General features: G+C 42.7%; 1 protein-coding gene across 1 annotated transcript in view; it reads left to right on the top strand.

The window, feature by feature from the left end:
- LOC130123050 (regulator of microtubule dynamics protein 2) overlaps window positions 1–16,082 on the top strand; it is a 41,984-nt gene extending 25,902 nt beyond the window's left edge. The window contains exons 6-11 of the mRNA XM_056292174.1: window positions 8,828–8,903; window positions 9,503–9,580; window positions 11,687–11,785; window positions 14,009–14,062; window positions 14,227–14,307; window positions 14,583–16,082. Of these exons, the coding sequence (XP_056148149.1) occupies window positions 8,828–8,903; window positions 9,503–9,580; window positions 11,687–11,785; window positions 14,009–14,062; window positions 14,227–14,307; window positions 14,583–14,636 (442 nt within the window). The 3' untranslated portion in view covers window positions 14,637–16,082. The remainder of the gene's footprint in view (window positions 1–8,827; window positions 8,904–9,502; window positions 9,581–11,686; window positions 11,786–14,008; window positions 14,063–14,226; window positions 14,308–14,582) is intronic.
- Window positions 16,083–16,690: the final 608 nt, after the last annotated feature.

Below are 16,690 nucleotides of genomic sequence, written 5' to 3'. Positions count from 1 at the left end.
TCTCTCAAATCTTTTCTCTCTCTCTGGATGATGTCTTCTCCTTTTCTCTTCTCCTGTGTCTGTGAATGGCATGATGTGAGTCTCCCCTGTGTGCATGTGTAGTCTGTCCTTCTCCCAGGTGTCCATGTTGATGATGGCTGCCACCTGGACACTGGCATCCTCCTCATCACTTTTTTTTCGAAATCTAATAAATCCATATCCTGTTTCAATGTTATATCCTTCTCTCAGGCCATGTGATGGCCTGTTGGCCTGTCCAGGTTGTCTCCCCACCCAATGACTGCTGAGATAGGCTCCAGCGACCCTGAGAGCAGGATAACCGGTTTGGATAATGGATGGATGGATGAATCCTTCTCTCACTCTGATGTGTTACTAATGTTTTTTCTTGTCTCTTCTCCCGCATATGTGAATGGTATGATATGAGTCTCCCCTGTGTACATGTGTAGTCTGCCCTTCTGTCACGTCTACATGGTGATGGTGGTCGTGTGGCTCAGGTCCTAGACTGTTCTGGAGGCATCTGGACACTGTTTGGCATCCTCCTCATCATAATCTTCATATATTTTATAATCCGACTATAATTCCATTATCTTCTTTCAGTGTTGTATTCTGTAAATTGTGTACACACAATATCCATTGCATTTCTGTCTGTCTTGAGAGAGAGAGCCCTCCTCAGTTTCTTCCTATTTTTTTCTCCCTGTTAAAGGTTTTTTTTAAAGGAGTTGTTCCTTATCCGATGCAAGAGTCTAAGGACTGGATGTTGTAGTGCTGTAAAGCCCAGAGACAAATTTATAATTTATGATAATGGGCTATACAAATAACATTTATTTGACTTGCTTGAAACATTTGGAATGTGCAGTGGGAAGATCAGTCAGTATGAGTTGAACTTTTTATAACATAGCTTAGCTGTACTATACTTCATAGAGATACATGTTGGCCATAATAGTGGTTCTCAATCTCTTCTTCCTGCTGACACCTCACACCCCTCCCCACCCTCCACCCCTTCCAATTCTAGATAATGGCATTACATCCCCCTTCAATTATATAAATATAAACATTGATTGTGCTCAGTACTCACATAGCCATGTGATTTATGGTCCTCTGTTATTACACTGGCTGCTACTGGCATCCAGATGGTGTTGACATAGAGCCTACTGTTCTCGTTTTGTTTTGTTTTTTAGTTTGAATCCGACTCATGTCCTTTTGTTTGCATTTCACCCCGATTTCAGTTGTCTCTCTTCTCATTCCCTTGCGTGATCTCTTCTCTCTCTCAGAAATGGTCTTGATGTGTACATTATCTAGACACCTATTTGCTGCTTCTTTGTTATGCTGGTAGACAGTACATGGAGACCTTTTTTTCTTTTGAAAAGTGGGCCCACGTGTCACAATTATTTACAAGGAATTTTGCATCTGTATGGCAGACATCAAAGACAAGGAAATCGAGAGCCCCCATTCCCCTCCTGCCTCGGATGAAAACATATACTACCCCTTTTACTTGGTGACCCGGGCAAAATCCCCTTGCTTTTCATTAGCTGAAAAGTGGGTTTTATGGTAATTATTCTGTTTGCATTGGTAAAGGCTATATACAGCTTCATTCTTCACTTGAAACTCTGCTCATGTTAAGACTTTTGTTCATGACCTGATGGATGGGTGGAACAAACAAAGCTTTATGACGATATCGTCAGATGAAACGCTAATATTGTCCTGCTTCTACTGGAATTTAAAGGAGTGTACTTTCGAAAAAAATCCCGCTTGTTTTTATAAGCTCATATTTTCCACTTGTGGGTTTGTCATAACTTACTGTACATTCCCTAACTATCATTTGTAATTGATCTTGAGTGAGTGGCTTCTGTTCTTTAACAGGTGCATGGTGTTTTATGCATGGGAACAGTCCCAGAGCACCTCGTTGAGCCTGCAGTCCTGTTTGCCATGCTTGTTAGGAAATAATTACCATTAGCTCATGCGCATACCATAGCGCTTTAGACGGCAAGTGAAAGAGAAGGCTGTATTTGTTTAGCTAATTAAGAGCAACAGCTTAAAAAAGCTTAACGCTTAATCCTATATCCACTAATGGAATTTGTAAGATTCTTAAACTTGTCGGAAACACTGTCTAAGTTTAATGGACAAGGCAAAGTAGATAAAGCAGCAGTTTGTTGAGGAAGGAAATGGAGTCTGGGGGATTGTGTCAGGCAGTGTTGCAAGGCAATTAAAGTCTGAGGGAGCTATTTGCTTACCTTACCGATATCGTGAGAAAACTTGTCAACCCTTTTTCCTCAATGCTGCCAAGCAGGTCGCAACTTTGGCAGATCTTCAAATTCACTGTCAATCAGTACCTGCTCTGCCACAAACAACCAGGTTTTTGAAGTCACGTGTATAGGGAGCTGCTTGAATCTATCGGAGTGCTGTTGAGCTGAATGCTAGATCAGTGTGTCCACAGTGTTCCACAGTGACATCCCTTTAACTTTAGAACTCCTCCAAGCATATCAGAAAGGACACCTGCACCTCTGGCCTTTCCCCTCTCAAATTCCATTCATATAAAATTTTCCAGCTTTGGACAGTTGACATATCCACTGAAGAACTTTCCAGTAGACCCCCATTTGACAAATGAGACCTGCTGTGGAGCTCAAGTGGGATTTATGGGGCCCTGTGTTTTCCGTGATGCATTAAAAAAAACGGACAGAATCACAGAATGGAGACATAAAAATGGATGTCAGGGAAAAACAAATATGAAGTATACAAAATTTGGAAATGTTCAGAATATTAAGTAAATTGTTGGTAAACTGTCTGTCGCTCTCACTTGCAGAAACCCTGTCACATTTCTGTCATTTTGCATGTGTGTGCATGAGCATGTTGGGGGGGGGGGGATGCTGACGTGACTGGCATCACAGAAAAAAAGTTAAAAAAAACAAATACACACAGACAGTTTGCTTTTTAATTATTGTAATTGATTAAACAAACTTTCTTACAGCAAAATTAGGTAAAAAGACAAAAATCTGAGTCAAAGAAAAAGTTAAAATCAAGAAAACCAAAAATGGAAAAAAAATAAAATGGAATTTGGGCAAAATGTAAAAGCGATTTCATAGGTCCCTAAATTTAGTATATAACCTGTGTATCAGTGTATGGAAATGTTAAGCCTAGCATTTGTGTTTGAGCGAGTGAGTATGCAAGCACATTTTTATGCATACTTACATTCTCGAATGGGGTTGCCTGTGTGCATTTTGGGCTGAAGGCTCAAAGCCTATTTGTATAATCTCAGCAGGAGGACGACCAGGGGGACATGGTTGCACTCTTGTACTGCTGGCTTTGTTTGAACATGTATTTTCATTGATTCCACTGTTCAAATTAAGCCTGGGTAAATCCCTCACAATAGGGCATCTCCAAAGGTGCAAAGGCCTGCGGATTAACCAGAGTCCCTGCAAGTGGCAGTTGCAAGCGTTGTTCAGAAGAGGGGTCACTTTGGACTTTGGATCAACAACTTAAAAACCAAACACATGCCTTTGTCACTGTGGTACTCATTAGGGTTGTTGTGACTACATTCAGCTTTGTTCCCTTGCACTTAATCAGTGCCTATGGAAAACCCGTAGGCATTTCGATTACAAACCTTCCTGTGGTCATCAAGAAGTACCTAATATAGCTCCTCAGTGGCTGTGGAAAATCTATAGGTGATTAGATTTCAAACGCCACTGTACTTAATATAGTCCGTTGCTGTTTGAACTCTCAACACACCATCAGTTTTTCACAAATCCCACACTCATTCCCATGCAGTCTCACAGACTTGCCCTTGAATTCCTCGAGTTCCTCCTCCTGTTTCTGTGCAAGTTTTGGCCTGGAGCACCACCAAGTCCTCTCCGCCTTTTGAATGAGCTCTCTATGTTTGGATTTGAAGGCTGAAATCAATCTGCAGTTTCCGCCAAGGAGCTGACACTTAGACCCTTTTGTTTTTACCCAGCAGAGTGGGGGATTTTTGGTGAGCCACAGTGGAAATGGGGACTAACCTTGCGCAATTAATGTTCTGTCTTTCTCTTGTCTTCCCCTGTCATGGGTGTTTTTTTTTGTTCCCTCCCCTCCTTTCCTTCCCCTCTTGATGCTTCTCCTCCTTGCTTTCGAAAGTCAGGAGAGATAAAATTTCAACACATAGAATATAGGGAAGGCAAAACAACAGCAGGTAGGCCCCTGAGGCCAGACACACCTCTCCACACCTTCACATCCCATCTCCCCTGCTCTCTTTCTCCCTCCCTTTCCTTCCCTTTCTTGGTTCCACCCTCCTCTCTTCTCATTGGAGGTGTGATGTTTTTTTCTTGTTGGAAATATAAACTTTATATAAAGTTCCACAAAAAAGGACTTTGGAAGACTTGGTGCCTCATCGGTCTTGATTGAAAATAAAATTGTAGTTAGTAAAGACATACAACATATATCCCTTTTCTATGAGGATTTCTCAGTTGATTAGCAGACAGACACAGGTTAGTGAAGGACTTGGATATAATCACAATCTGTCCTTGGCTAATTGAAAGCTCTCTCCATTGTTTCTCCCATAGGCAAACTCCATAGTGAGGGAGACAAGCCAACACTACTATGCACTTGGCCAGTTATGAGGAGCTCTGCAGGTAGCACCTCTGACCCCACTTACTTTTCTCATTAAGCACTGCAGGCATTGCGACATGCTGAATAATGGTACAACTATCTAGGCAGAGATGGGGAAAAGTATGTCCTGCAGTAGCCTGATGTTGAGCAATCTCCCCCCACAGCCCTCACCTACGCAAGGCTTGATCTCGACTGCGATTAGTACTCTCTTCTGATTTGCTTTTCTGGTCTCTCTCCTCCTCTGACAAGATTTATTACGCCTAATCGCATAATATATTCTAGAATACATAAATAAAGGGAGGAAAGATTTCCGTCTGGCTGGATGGAATGCCTCCACAAAGGAAAATGAAGGCAGATAAGCTAATGTTTGTTGCCAAGTCTTGATTCCAAAAGCTGTGTGGGAGATTTCCACTGCCTGTTAATTGATATATTTTTGCCTTTCTTTGTCATTTTTAAGACTGTAAAACAGAAAGTCCCTTTCCCCAACACGTTAGAATATGGATGACGGAAGCAACTCATCTCCTTAATTGTCCATTGGTTCACACCTGGTGTGTAGATGTAAACCAAACAACCTCCTGGCCCAGTTTCCTCGCTAAAAGGTAGCTGGCCGTCAGTGTGGGATTTTCTCAAAGCCTTTGCATCCCACACTGTGTTTTCATTGGAAGCCAGTCGGCACAACTGCAGACAGATAGCATCTTTGCTCTTGTGATGTTGTGGAGCTCCCTGCTCATCGGGCGCCAATCAGCAGAGGCACGGCTGAGTCCCGCAGTGACTTAAGAAAATAAACACAGAACTTTTCTGTTACACTTACACACACAATTCGCCCACTTTTCTTTGCTTGGCAGAGGGTGTGAATGGCACTTAAGTGAATGGTGCGGTTGGCACTTGTTTAATTCTTATTTTTCCACACCGCCCACATTAAATGAAATTCATAATGTCAAGCACAAAGTGTGAGAGATTTATGTTTGCACACGGTTACATACAACCACCTGAACTAATTTTTTTCCCCTGCCCTCCAAGCAGACAATCGTTTTAACAATGCCAGTTGAAGTCAAATAGATCACGTCCATACCTGACGTAGGGCGAGATCACACACACCTTACTCCAGCTTAAATTTTGAATTACCTGCTGATCATGTCATATAATTTGTATCCTGCCACAACCCACCAAATAACCCAATTTACCTGTCACTGTCCTCCAAGAGCCTCAGTCCATATAGACATTCTAAATTAGCTGTATTTCATGAGTGACAGAGAGAGAGAGAGAGATAGAGATTATGGAAGTTTGTCTTGGTGGTCAACATGAAGACTAAAGGACACAAATGTGTAATAAAGATGCGAACAAACTTAAATCATCAAACATTATCGCTACAAAAATAGCAATACCCCTGAATTGCCCGAGTACCTGAGTTGATTAAATATCTAATTATCTCAGTTACACTTAAACAAGGAATTGCAAAGTGAACGGTATAAACACAGTGCAAATAAAGAACAGGCTTTTAACAAATGTGTGACATGTGCATTTTATAGGGCATTCACAAGTTTATCGTTGCAGTTGCAGGAGACGTAAAGCTCTGATAAGAAGACACACGACTGTTTTCTTAGCAGTTCAGTATGTCTCCTGCAAGTACATGTCTCGTTATGCCCGTCTTTAAAATATCTCATTCATAGATGCAGACCCCAGTGCATACCATCTATATGTACCATCAGCACCACCATGTCAGACCACAGATTGTCAGATGACCCTTTTTGCCCAGCAGCCCCGCTTATGAAACGGTGTTTGTATCGTGCCGTGGTGTTTGACACCAAGTACCAGCAGCATCAGAACAGCCTTGTGGTGAAACACTTTGATCACCTTTCTCTCTTCCCCCTACTCTGAATCACTTCTTTCCCTCCTATTTACCTTTTCCTCTTGGTATAGAGTCTTAAACCTTGTAGGGGTTGGTGTTTGTTGAAGTCCTTCTCCAAAATTGTCTGTTGAGGAATCTTAAGAAAGACGGTTGAATAGTGCTGACTTCCTCTGCGCCCTAAGTTGATTTATGTCTTGGTGACGTGGAGAACGGGTTGGTGCAACTCGCTGTACCCACCGAAACTCCAGTAGCTGACTGCTTAAAAGTCAAGCATTGGCAGAAGAGACGTCGCAGCAGTGTTCTTCATTGACATTGATTTTGACTTGTTGAAAAAGCTTCAATGTGTCAGATTGCTTCTTTGGTAGCCTTTGTATTCTGCTTGCTGAAGACACTATCATTTAGACACAAGCAGTCGTTAAATGTTGCAGCACACACTAATTAAAGGGTGTAAGGCCATGTAATTTTTAACGCTTTCCATTTGAGTGGGTTCAAGAGCATGCAAAGAGATGTATTTAGTAACTCAGAGGTCACAAAGGCAGGAATGATATCAGCAAATTCAATAGAATAGAATAGAAATACTCCTTGTTAGTCATTTTGTACGTACATACAAATGAAATGTACTCTCTGCATTTAACCCATCCTAGCTGTGTAGCTAGGAGCAGTGGGCAGCCGCCGTGCAGCCCCCGGGGACCAACTCCACTTCTTCTTACTATTGCCTTGCTCAGGGGCACAGGCAGGAGTATTAACCCTGGCGTGCATGTCTTTTTAATGGTGGGAGGAAACCGGAGCACCCGGAGGAAACCCACCACAGACATGGGGAGAACATGCAAACTCTAGAAAGGACCTGGGACGGCCGGTGGTTTGAACCCAGGACCTTCTTGCTGTGAAGCAACAGTGCTAACCACTTGGCCACCGTGCCGCCCTAGATGAAAGATAGATAAATTGAAAGATAAATAGCGAGACAAACAGACAGTATTTGGCCCTATAGATCGCCGTAGTTGATATTTTGTGGAAACTGATTGACCAGGTTAGGAGGTGTATTTTTTTCTCAATAGGTGGCGCCCTCTATTAGTCAATTTAAACGTTATTTTGGGCTTTATTTTTGTAAACCTTCAACCTGTGTACCCACTATTATAATGACTTGAACACCAGGCTTAGAATTGAAATGTTTATAGGGAAAACACGACGTCACTGGGGGTGACGAAGAAGGACAAGATTAGGAACGAGCATATTAGAGGGACCGCTCAGGTTGGACGGTTTGGAGACAGAGCAAGAGAGCCAAGATTGAGATGGTTTGGACATGTGTGGAGGAGAGATGCTAGGTATATTAAGGGAAGGATGCTGAATATTGAGCTGCCAGGGAAGAGGAAAAGAGGAAGGCCAAAGAGGAGGTTTATGGATGTGGCAAGGGAGGACATGCAGGTGGCTGGTGTGACAGAGGAAGTTGCAGAGGACAGGAAGACATGGAAACGGATGGTCCACTGTGGCGACCCCTAACGGTAGCAGCCGAAAGTAGTAGTCGTATAGGAAAACACAGCGGAGGTCTGCACTAGAATTGTTTTTCAATAGGAAGGACCTTTTATCATTGATGGCGGATTGCTGTTGTCCATAAAGAGTCAACCCCTTTTCAGAAATGATGTTTTTGAGTTCGGACCTTCGTCCTGTGTCAATAACTACACTTCAGGCAGAATTTTTATTTATATTTAAATGTTTATTAACATACATAATGGTCTTTAACTATAACTGGCAAACCTCTCAGCAGAGATCTGTCGTAATTAAATCCCTAAATTTGCAGCTGCTAAATTATCGAATACTGAAAACTTTTTTGCCGTCTTGCAGTAACTTGGGAGTTTGTATTTGACTGAGGGACTACCGCACCATTAGGGCACTAGTCTGGCATAACATAATTGTGTGCGGTGTGTGTGTGTGTGTGTACACGTGTGTGCATGACGTGTGTGAGAACAAGTGCGTGGAGAGGTGTTGGAGGGGCTGGAGGGTGGGGTTGTGACATTTCAACTTTAAAGTGTGTTTTCCCGCCTTGCTGCCCTTCATGTCATTTATGTGAAAACTCCTTTGACGATGGGGCCAATGTAAATTGAGTTACGAGCCGTTTTTTTTTTTTTCCTGATTAGCCTTGCACTTTCTGAATAAATAAACCCGTGTTGTTTATTCCCTTGAGTGAATCCCTGGTGCCTGGGTTTAGAAGAGATGTAGAAGGAAAATCAAGGTCTGTTTAATATGTTTTATTTTTGGAGTCAGTGGGTCAAAAACTGACATCTGTGGTTTTCAAAAGGGCATATATTTTAACACTGTTGGCACACGTGGTTTTTTTAGGTTCATAGATGCCATAGGACAGGCTAGCTATAGTTATAAGAGTGAGCTGAATGTCCATGATCTCCACAGGTACGCCATCATGTGCGGCATCATGGCAGAGTACGACACGGTCCAGAACAGGATAAAGAACGGGTACATCTTCAAGGTGAGTTCTTTTTTTTCTTTTTTTTTTCTAACGCCTAATCTTGTGGTGGCGCTCACCTGTGACTGAGAATTCACATACATGTGTGAGTGCCTCCTATGTTGTTTGTGTATCAATGAATCTCACCTCAAGGAGTCGGCTCATGCTTACACCAGTTGTGAGGGGTGTTTGCTTAACTTCCAGAGGCTAGTTGTATCCAACCTTTCCCGGTATGCTGCCCCACCAGCCAGCATCAGCTGCACAAGGTGGAGAATGGCACGTAGAGCTGCCTCCACTAACACCGTACCTACAAAAACCTGACAGGTGAAAGAGAGCGAGAGAGGATATGGAAAATCTAGACCGGAGAGAGATAGTGGAAAAGGGAGAGGGAGGATGCTTGACAGCGGGGAGTGTGCAGTGCTTGTTTTTTTTCTTTCTTTCTTTCTTTCTTTCTTTCTTTCTTTCTTTCTTTTTTTTTTGCCATCGCGTGTGTGAGAGGTGTTTGTGAAATACTTGTGGGCTGGTGGAGCAGGGTGGATCAGGTTGGAACGAAGAGATGGAAAAGCCGCCATGTCATGAATCAACACTGTAAACCATCTCCCCGCCTCTCTCCCCTCTCTCAGGATCACCTGGATAAAGCCATCGAGCTGAAGCCGCAGGACCCCATGTCCTACTATCTCCTGGGCCGGTGGTGCTACGCGGTACGTGACATTTTGGTTCACCCCAGCAACACGGCAGCACACACCTATTGTTCCCGTCTCTCTTCACATCAACAACCGTGAATTTGCGAAGGCAGACATTTATGCTTGGCCTACCGCCTCTGCTAACCCACCCACTATTTCCCTTCATTCATTCCCACTGTTTAGTTTTCCCTAAGGGTTGTTTTTCTTGCGACGATAGCCATGGAGAACGCCACGGGAGGCTGACACCGGCCATTGTTCCCTTTAAACCAGAATGTACCGGAGAGAGGTCTTTATGCTGTTTCTCTTTTGTTGTCTTTCATCAACATCTCTCTTCTACATTATTCCTCAGCATAGTCTGATCATCTGACCTTGTGATTTTGGACATGGTCTTTTTATTTTCATATTTTGAAGTAAGGCAAGATGATAAATTAGGTAATTCAAAGTGTACAAAACAATCACACACAAGTTTACAGCTTTTTCTCTGCAAACAGTAGCTGTTAATTCATCCGCTCTTTATTCAGTAATTTGCTGCTCATCTAAGCAGTAGGCTGAAAGGAAAGGAGTTGTTTCTTGGCATAAAACAGGCACGATTGACATCCCACCGGTGGATTACATAATGCATCGGAGAGGATGTAGCTCAGTGGAGTTCCTATGGGGTTTACTACCTGAAAGGGCTCCTGGATCCTATGAGTAATGGATGATGCACACTGGAGGAATATACTATCTCCCTCTGAATGAGTATCCTGATCTAAGTTAAATAAGCAGAAAACTCAACAACAATTTTGTTTTTTTCCTTTCAGGAAAACTCTGTTAAGATAGGTTTTGCTGTGACATACGTAGACAGTAGAATTTAATATGCACTCCACCAAAGTAGAAATATCTCTATTACTCTTATTCCAACAGCTTTCCCACATATACAAGAGCAGGAACAAGGCACTGAAGGATGGTTAAATGTTTGAGAGCTCACACCTGATGTTTTGAATGTTTTTGGATCTTGGTGAACATGCTGATGTGTAACAGTGATTTACTATTTAACTTCTGGCAGCAGCAATCTTCTGAAGGACATATGATGACACCGTTTTACCTGCAGTCAGACATTACTAAGATGAATAGGGAATGTGGTGAGGAAGAAGGAGTGAATGTTTGACCCAGACTCCACCAGGCTATTATCTTCCTAGGACCAGTACCGAGTTAGTATTGTCATAGAAGTGCTCCCCCATCATTACTTTATCAGTTGTTTTTAATGGGATTCTGAGCCTCTTGTAGTAATAAATGACTTTGAATAAATAAAGTGGGGCAAAATAACTTTCCATGTTATATAAATCTAAAAATATAAGCAAAGTTTGACAAAAAAAATAACCAAACCATTCACAGGAATTTTTTTTCATTTTAACCAGATGTTATATTTCAACATACAATAGATGTCATAGTGATCATGAATATTGTTCCGTGGATCATAGAATCATTCCAAGGAAATTTCTGTACAATACATTGTAGTCCTAAAAAGTCATTGGATTTGTGGGGGTGTCTGGGTAGCGTAGCAGTCTATTCCGTTGCCTACCAACACGGGGCTCGCCGGTTCGAATCCCCGTGTTACTTCCAGCTTTGTTGAACGTCTCTGCAGACATAATTGGCCGTGTCTGCGGGTGGGAAGCCAGATGTGGGTATGTGTCCTGGCCGCTGCACTAGTGCCTCCTCCAGTCGGTCGGGGCGCCTGTTCAGGGGGGAGGGGGAACTGTGATTCTCTCACGCGCTATGTCCCCCTGGCGAAACTCCTCACCATCAGGTGAAAAGAAGCGGCTCACGACTCCACATGTATCAGAGGAGGCATGGGGTAGTCTGCAGCCCTCCCTGGATCGGCAGAGGGGGTGGAGCAGAGACCGGGACGGCTTGGAAGAGGGGTAATTGGCCGGATATAGTGGGGAGAAAAAGGGAGGGGGAGGGCATTATTGGATTTGTTTTTGATTTTGATTTTTGCAGAATTTTTCTAATGTGTGGTGGCAGAACTTACTTCTCATGCTTTCCAGAACACTGATCTTTTATATCTACATCATCACCACCCTCATTTCAGTTTGGATTTCTCTGTTTTGAATCAGCGACATTTTCCATGACCGTGTGTTGCAGGTGGCTCAGTTATCGTGGATCGAGAGGAAAGTTGCCGCCACGTTGTTTGGAGAGCCTCCGAGTGCCACAGTCCAAGATGCGCTCAAGAATTTTCTGAAGGTATTTTCATTTAATCTGCTATGGTTCTCCACAGTTTTGCAGTTTTTTTTTCTACATTTATTCACTCAGGTACAGCTTTTTAAATGATTTGGTCCCTCTGAATTCTTGCTGGGTGTAGATAACTCCAACAGTACTACAGTGCTAGTCTGCCTTTTTTGCAAGTTGGAATTGCAAAGTTGTTCATTCTTACCAGTTTATATCCTGTTGACCGTGATTAGGATATCAATAATACATTGTAGACATTTCAGTTTCAGTGAAAATTGAGGTTCATTTCACTGATGATTTGTAATGTAATCAGATATAAATTTTGAGTGGGACTGCAGGAGCAGAGTCGCTCATGGGGCTTGCTGGCGTCTGCCCCATCTAGCCCATCCTCTCTGTGTGTATCTGTAGACTTTACTGCTTGAGCTACCTTTCTATTTATCTTCTTGTCTCTTTCCCTGTTTATATTTCTCTCTGCAGGTATAGGTATTCACTGGGTCTTAGCATACCTTCCATCTGGTATCCTGGGCTCTCCTTAACATTAAAACTTCTAGAAAGCAGGGCCCTATTTATTTATTGTTGAATTCAAACTTGCCCCCCAGGTTCCTTCTGTTTTGTTTTTGTTTTTGTTTTTTTGTTTTTTTTTAAGGCCAAACCCTAGGTATTCAAAGAGGCTTAGTCTGTGCTCCCTTATTTCACATGTTTATATAGTAGAGAAATGAAATTTGCTCCTGGCCAATATTCTCATGCATGCCTCTTCCTCTTGTCTTGTGTATCTCACTCATCAATTTGATTTAAGTGGTCCCTGTTACAACTTGTTGCTTATGGCTGCAAGGGCTCTGAAAAGGCTGCCTCTGCCTTCAACAAATACATCCTGCGAGGTTATACAACTCCTCCAGTTGCTTACCAGTGGCCAGGTGTTATCTGTACTCCCCTAACTGTAGGAGGCCTATTTAGCTTGAAGAAGAGGAGACAGAGACGGGGGTGACTCAAGGGAAAAGTTTATCCTCACAGACTTTTGTAATGACACATCTAGTGCAGTCTGACATTGCCTAAACCAAGATTCATATCTTCATTCCAATCTGTATGTTTGCTGATGTTCCTACTCTAACCCCATACTCGATTACCTGATGTGTTGGGGGTTTTTTTAATGTCCAGTTCCACTGAAATCGATGATAATCATCCCGTGGAATTAAGCTGTGGCAGGGATACTCAAACATTGGCTCAAAAGTAATGTGTGGCTCTTTGGTGTCTATGTTGCAGCCCTTTTTTTTGGGACCCCCCCCTTTTTCTCCCCAGTTGTACCCCGGCCAACTACCACTCTTCCGAGCCGTCCCGGTCACTGCAGCGCCCCCCCCTGCCGATCCTTGGAGGGCCGCAGACTACCACATGCCTCCTCCAATCCATGTGGAGTCGCCAGCCGCTTCTTTTCACCTGACAGTGAGGAGTTTCACCAGGGGGGGACGTAGCGCATGGGAGGATCACACTATTCCCCCCAGTTCCCCCTCCCCTCCTGAACAGGCACCCTGACCAACCCCAGGAGGGGCTAGTGCGGCGACCAGGACACATACGCACAGTCGACGTCCTACCCGCAGACACTGCCTGTTGTGTCTGTTAGGACGCCCGACCAAGCCGGGGGTAACACAGGGATTCAAACCGACGATCCCCGTGTTGGTAGGCAGCGGAATATACCGCTACACCACCCGGACGCCTAGCACCTGGCTTATTTTTTTTATTCCACTGCTGGTGGAATATTTTTGTTCCTGCCAGCCTGTTATTAATACTTTTTTCAAAGTGAAACATAGTTTCTCTCTCACGCTCTCTCGTTCTTTCCAGTGAGGAAGAAATACATTGCATACTACACAGTCACGCTTTTTTGTTCCTTAACTACCTATTTACCAGCAGCCCACTCCAAAAGTTGTAGTTTTTGTCCATGTGGTTGTGAAGCTGGCCACATCTGAGTCCCGCTGAGCTACAGCAACTATCTCTGCTTTGTTGATTAGTCAACCACTTCATAGTACTATTATCTTTATATGAGACCTTATTACTACTATGGAATACCTCACACCTGGTAGTTCTCCATATTATCTTTATATGAGACCTTATTACAATACTATAGAATACCTCACGCCGGGTAGTTCTCCATATTTTCACACATTTCATTCTTTTCTGTATGCAAAAGAACAGATGTACGGGTGATCTCCAGCAGCCTCTTTAATGCCTCTTGTTTTTCATTCACAGGTGGAGGAGCTCCATCCTAAATATTCCAAACTCAACTATGTGTTTTTGGCCAAGGTCGGCACAAGTAAACCTCCGTTAAAGACACAAACCCAATATTAATTTCATAGGGAGATTTTATTTTTTCATTAAACTAGTCTCAGTTTTGTGGGGTCATAAAGCAATCTTATTTTTTGACTGAACTATGCATGAAACATTTCTCATTCCTCTTTTTTGGATAGTGCTACCGAGACCTGGGGCAGAAATGTGAGGCTAGAAACATGTGTGAGGCTGCTTGCTCAATGGACACCGTCTCTAAAGAGGTACACTGTCAGATTGTGTAAAAGCTGTTTATATTCCTTTCCTCGCCGGCTTACTTGGTATGCCTCCACCGGCCAGCGTTTAGCCACACGTTGGCCAGCCCAGTCTCAGCTGTCGTTAACACGTGGCCTTGGCCAGCTGGACATGTGACACACACTCGGTGCCGTTGTCTCACAAAATGTCTTCCTCCAAAAATTCGCAAGTCGATGATGAGGCACGCCAAACCGTAGATACTGTATCTCAAATATACTCTTTACTTGCTTTCTTTTTTTAATAGGATAAAGAAGCACAGAAGGAGCTGGACTCACTTTGGTCGTCTCTTGGAGTTTGATGACACACCGCAATGTTGCAGTCCTTTGGAAACCATTATTTCCCATGTGCTAGCAAGGGAGCCATCTGCTGTCATCATCAACACTGTAACTGTAACCATTGTGGGCTGTGTGTGTGTGTGTGTGTGTGTGTGTGTGTGTGTGTGTGTGTGTGTGTGTGTGTGTGTGCGCGCGCCCATGTGCGTGTGTGTGTCACTTTAAGAGTCCTTCGTGTTAATTCACTCTGTGAGTGGAGGGGTGTGGACTGCATCCAGAGATCATTAGACTGTCTTCTCTGTGGGGATACAGACATGTCATTTTGTCATAATTTAAACAGAAATCACTGCTTTATATGCTCATCGCTGGCAGCTAGACTGCCAGTCAGCCGTCCTCTACCGTCTTTCAGCTGCCACAGATTGAATTTTCTCAGATTTGAGCACAGAAACAAACCTGCTGTATGAGGTCTCATCTCATTGGTTAAAGAAATGGTTTTCACCCATCTGCGTAGCTCTCGCAGATATCTATCACATCCAAACCTGACGGGTGGGTTCAGAATATTGTCGCTCAAGGAAGATTATAAATGTTGCACAGAATTTGGGTTAATCGATCATAATTGATGTTAAAATAAAAAAGTGTACTATCCTTTCTTATCCAGTTACCTTCCTTGGAACGTTTCATTGCACCAAGAAGGAGAAAAGGCACCGGCGTCTCAGTAAAGATACCATCGGGTTTCCTTGATGACAGAGAGCTGTCAGACAATTTGGGAAAGTGATCCGTAGAGCTTGTTGTTTCTGCTTTGTCCTGCTTTTGTTTCATATCCCGCCACACATTCACTGAGCAGAAAAAAAAAAAACACCTAACAATAGACCGCCCAAACAAAATGTCACGCTGTGACCAGTGTTTGACCTTTTGCCATCTTCTTCGCCACAATTCAAGCCAGTGTGTTTGCTCAATGGCTTTATTTACATGCACACAATCATGCAATTATTTCCCCGTCATTGATTGTGAAGGCGATCTGATTAAGATGTTGACGTGCACGCCAGCACAGTGTTTTGTTAATGTGTTCCCATGTCCATGCAGTCTTGCATACGAGGATTATTCATTAACCCCTGATGACTTATCGCTCCAGTGGCATTTATTTTGCCTCTGTGTAACTCTTGTGTGATTTATCAAATGCTACAAATTGTAGATAGTAGCCGACATGGAAAGCTATGGAATAATGGGTGAATGTTGCAGATTGTGAATACCGTCCAGGCGGCCTTCAAATGATTTGAATGTTATCTCAGTAGCCCACATTTTATTATTAATACTCTAAATATGGCCATTACTTAAGTAAAACAGCAAGATCCATGTTATTACATAGTCAAATTCACACGACAAAAGTATTGATATGCATGTAAATATTGTCATTGAAAGAGAAAGGTAAACCCAGCCCTAAACGCTACACTGTAAAAAATAATCTGCTGGTTTAATTTAAAAAAGTAAGGCAACCTATTACAAGCCATTTTCTGAGTAATCTCAACTAGTGTGTGCAAAACTCACATGATCAGTGATCACTTCTCCATAATGTAGGGGCTACCTAAGAGCCACAGTAAAGACAGACAAATCCGATGAATGAACACACCATCGGATTTGTAATAACAATAAATGTTATTATTTATTATAATTAATGATAAAATAAATAGTATATAATAAAATAATATAAATATAAATAAGTAATAAATAAGTAATAACACCCACACATTCATCAGATTTGTCTTTCTTTACTGTGGCTCTTGCGTAGCCCCCATGTTATGGAGACATGATCATTGATCATTTGAGTTTTGCACACGCTAGTTGAGATTACTCAGAAAAGGACTTGTAGTAGGTTCTCTTACTTTTTTAAATTAAACCAGCAGGTTATTTTTTACAGTGTAGCTGACTTGGTCCACTAGCTTTATTTTGAATACATATCTTGGTGCTCTAATTTGCATGTGTTTGGAGTATGCCACTCTGCTGTGAGCTAATGGACTGAGATACTATAAGAATCAACAGCACTTCTTGATTTAATATGTATTTCAATGGAATTTCAATACCG

Source organism: Lampris incognitus, chromosome 13 (genome assembly GCF_029633865.1).
Source record: "Lampris incognitus isolate fLamInc1 chromosome 13, fLamInc1.hap2, whole genome shotgun sequence".
NCBI classification, from domain to species: domain Eukaryota; kingdom Metazoa; phylum Chordata; class Actinopteri; order Lampriformes; family Lampridae; genus Lampris; species Lampris incognitus.
The sequence above is the reverse complement of the archived record's forward strand: the minus strand, read 5'-3'. Positions and strand labels throughout refer to the sequence as shown.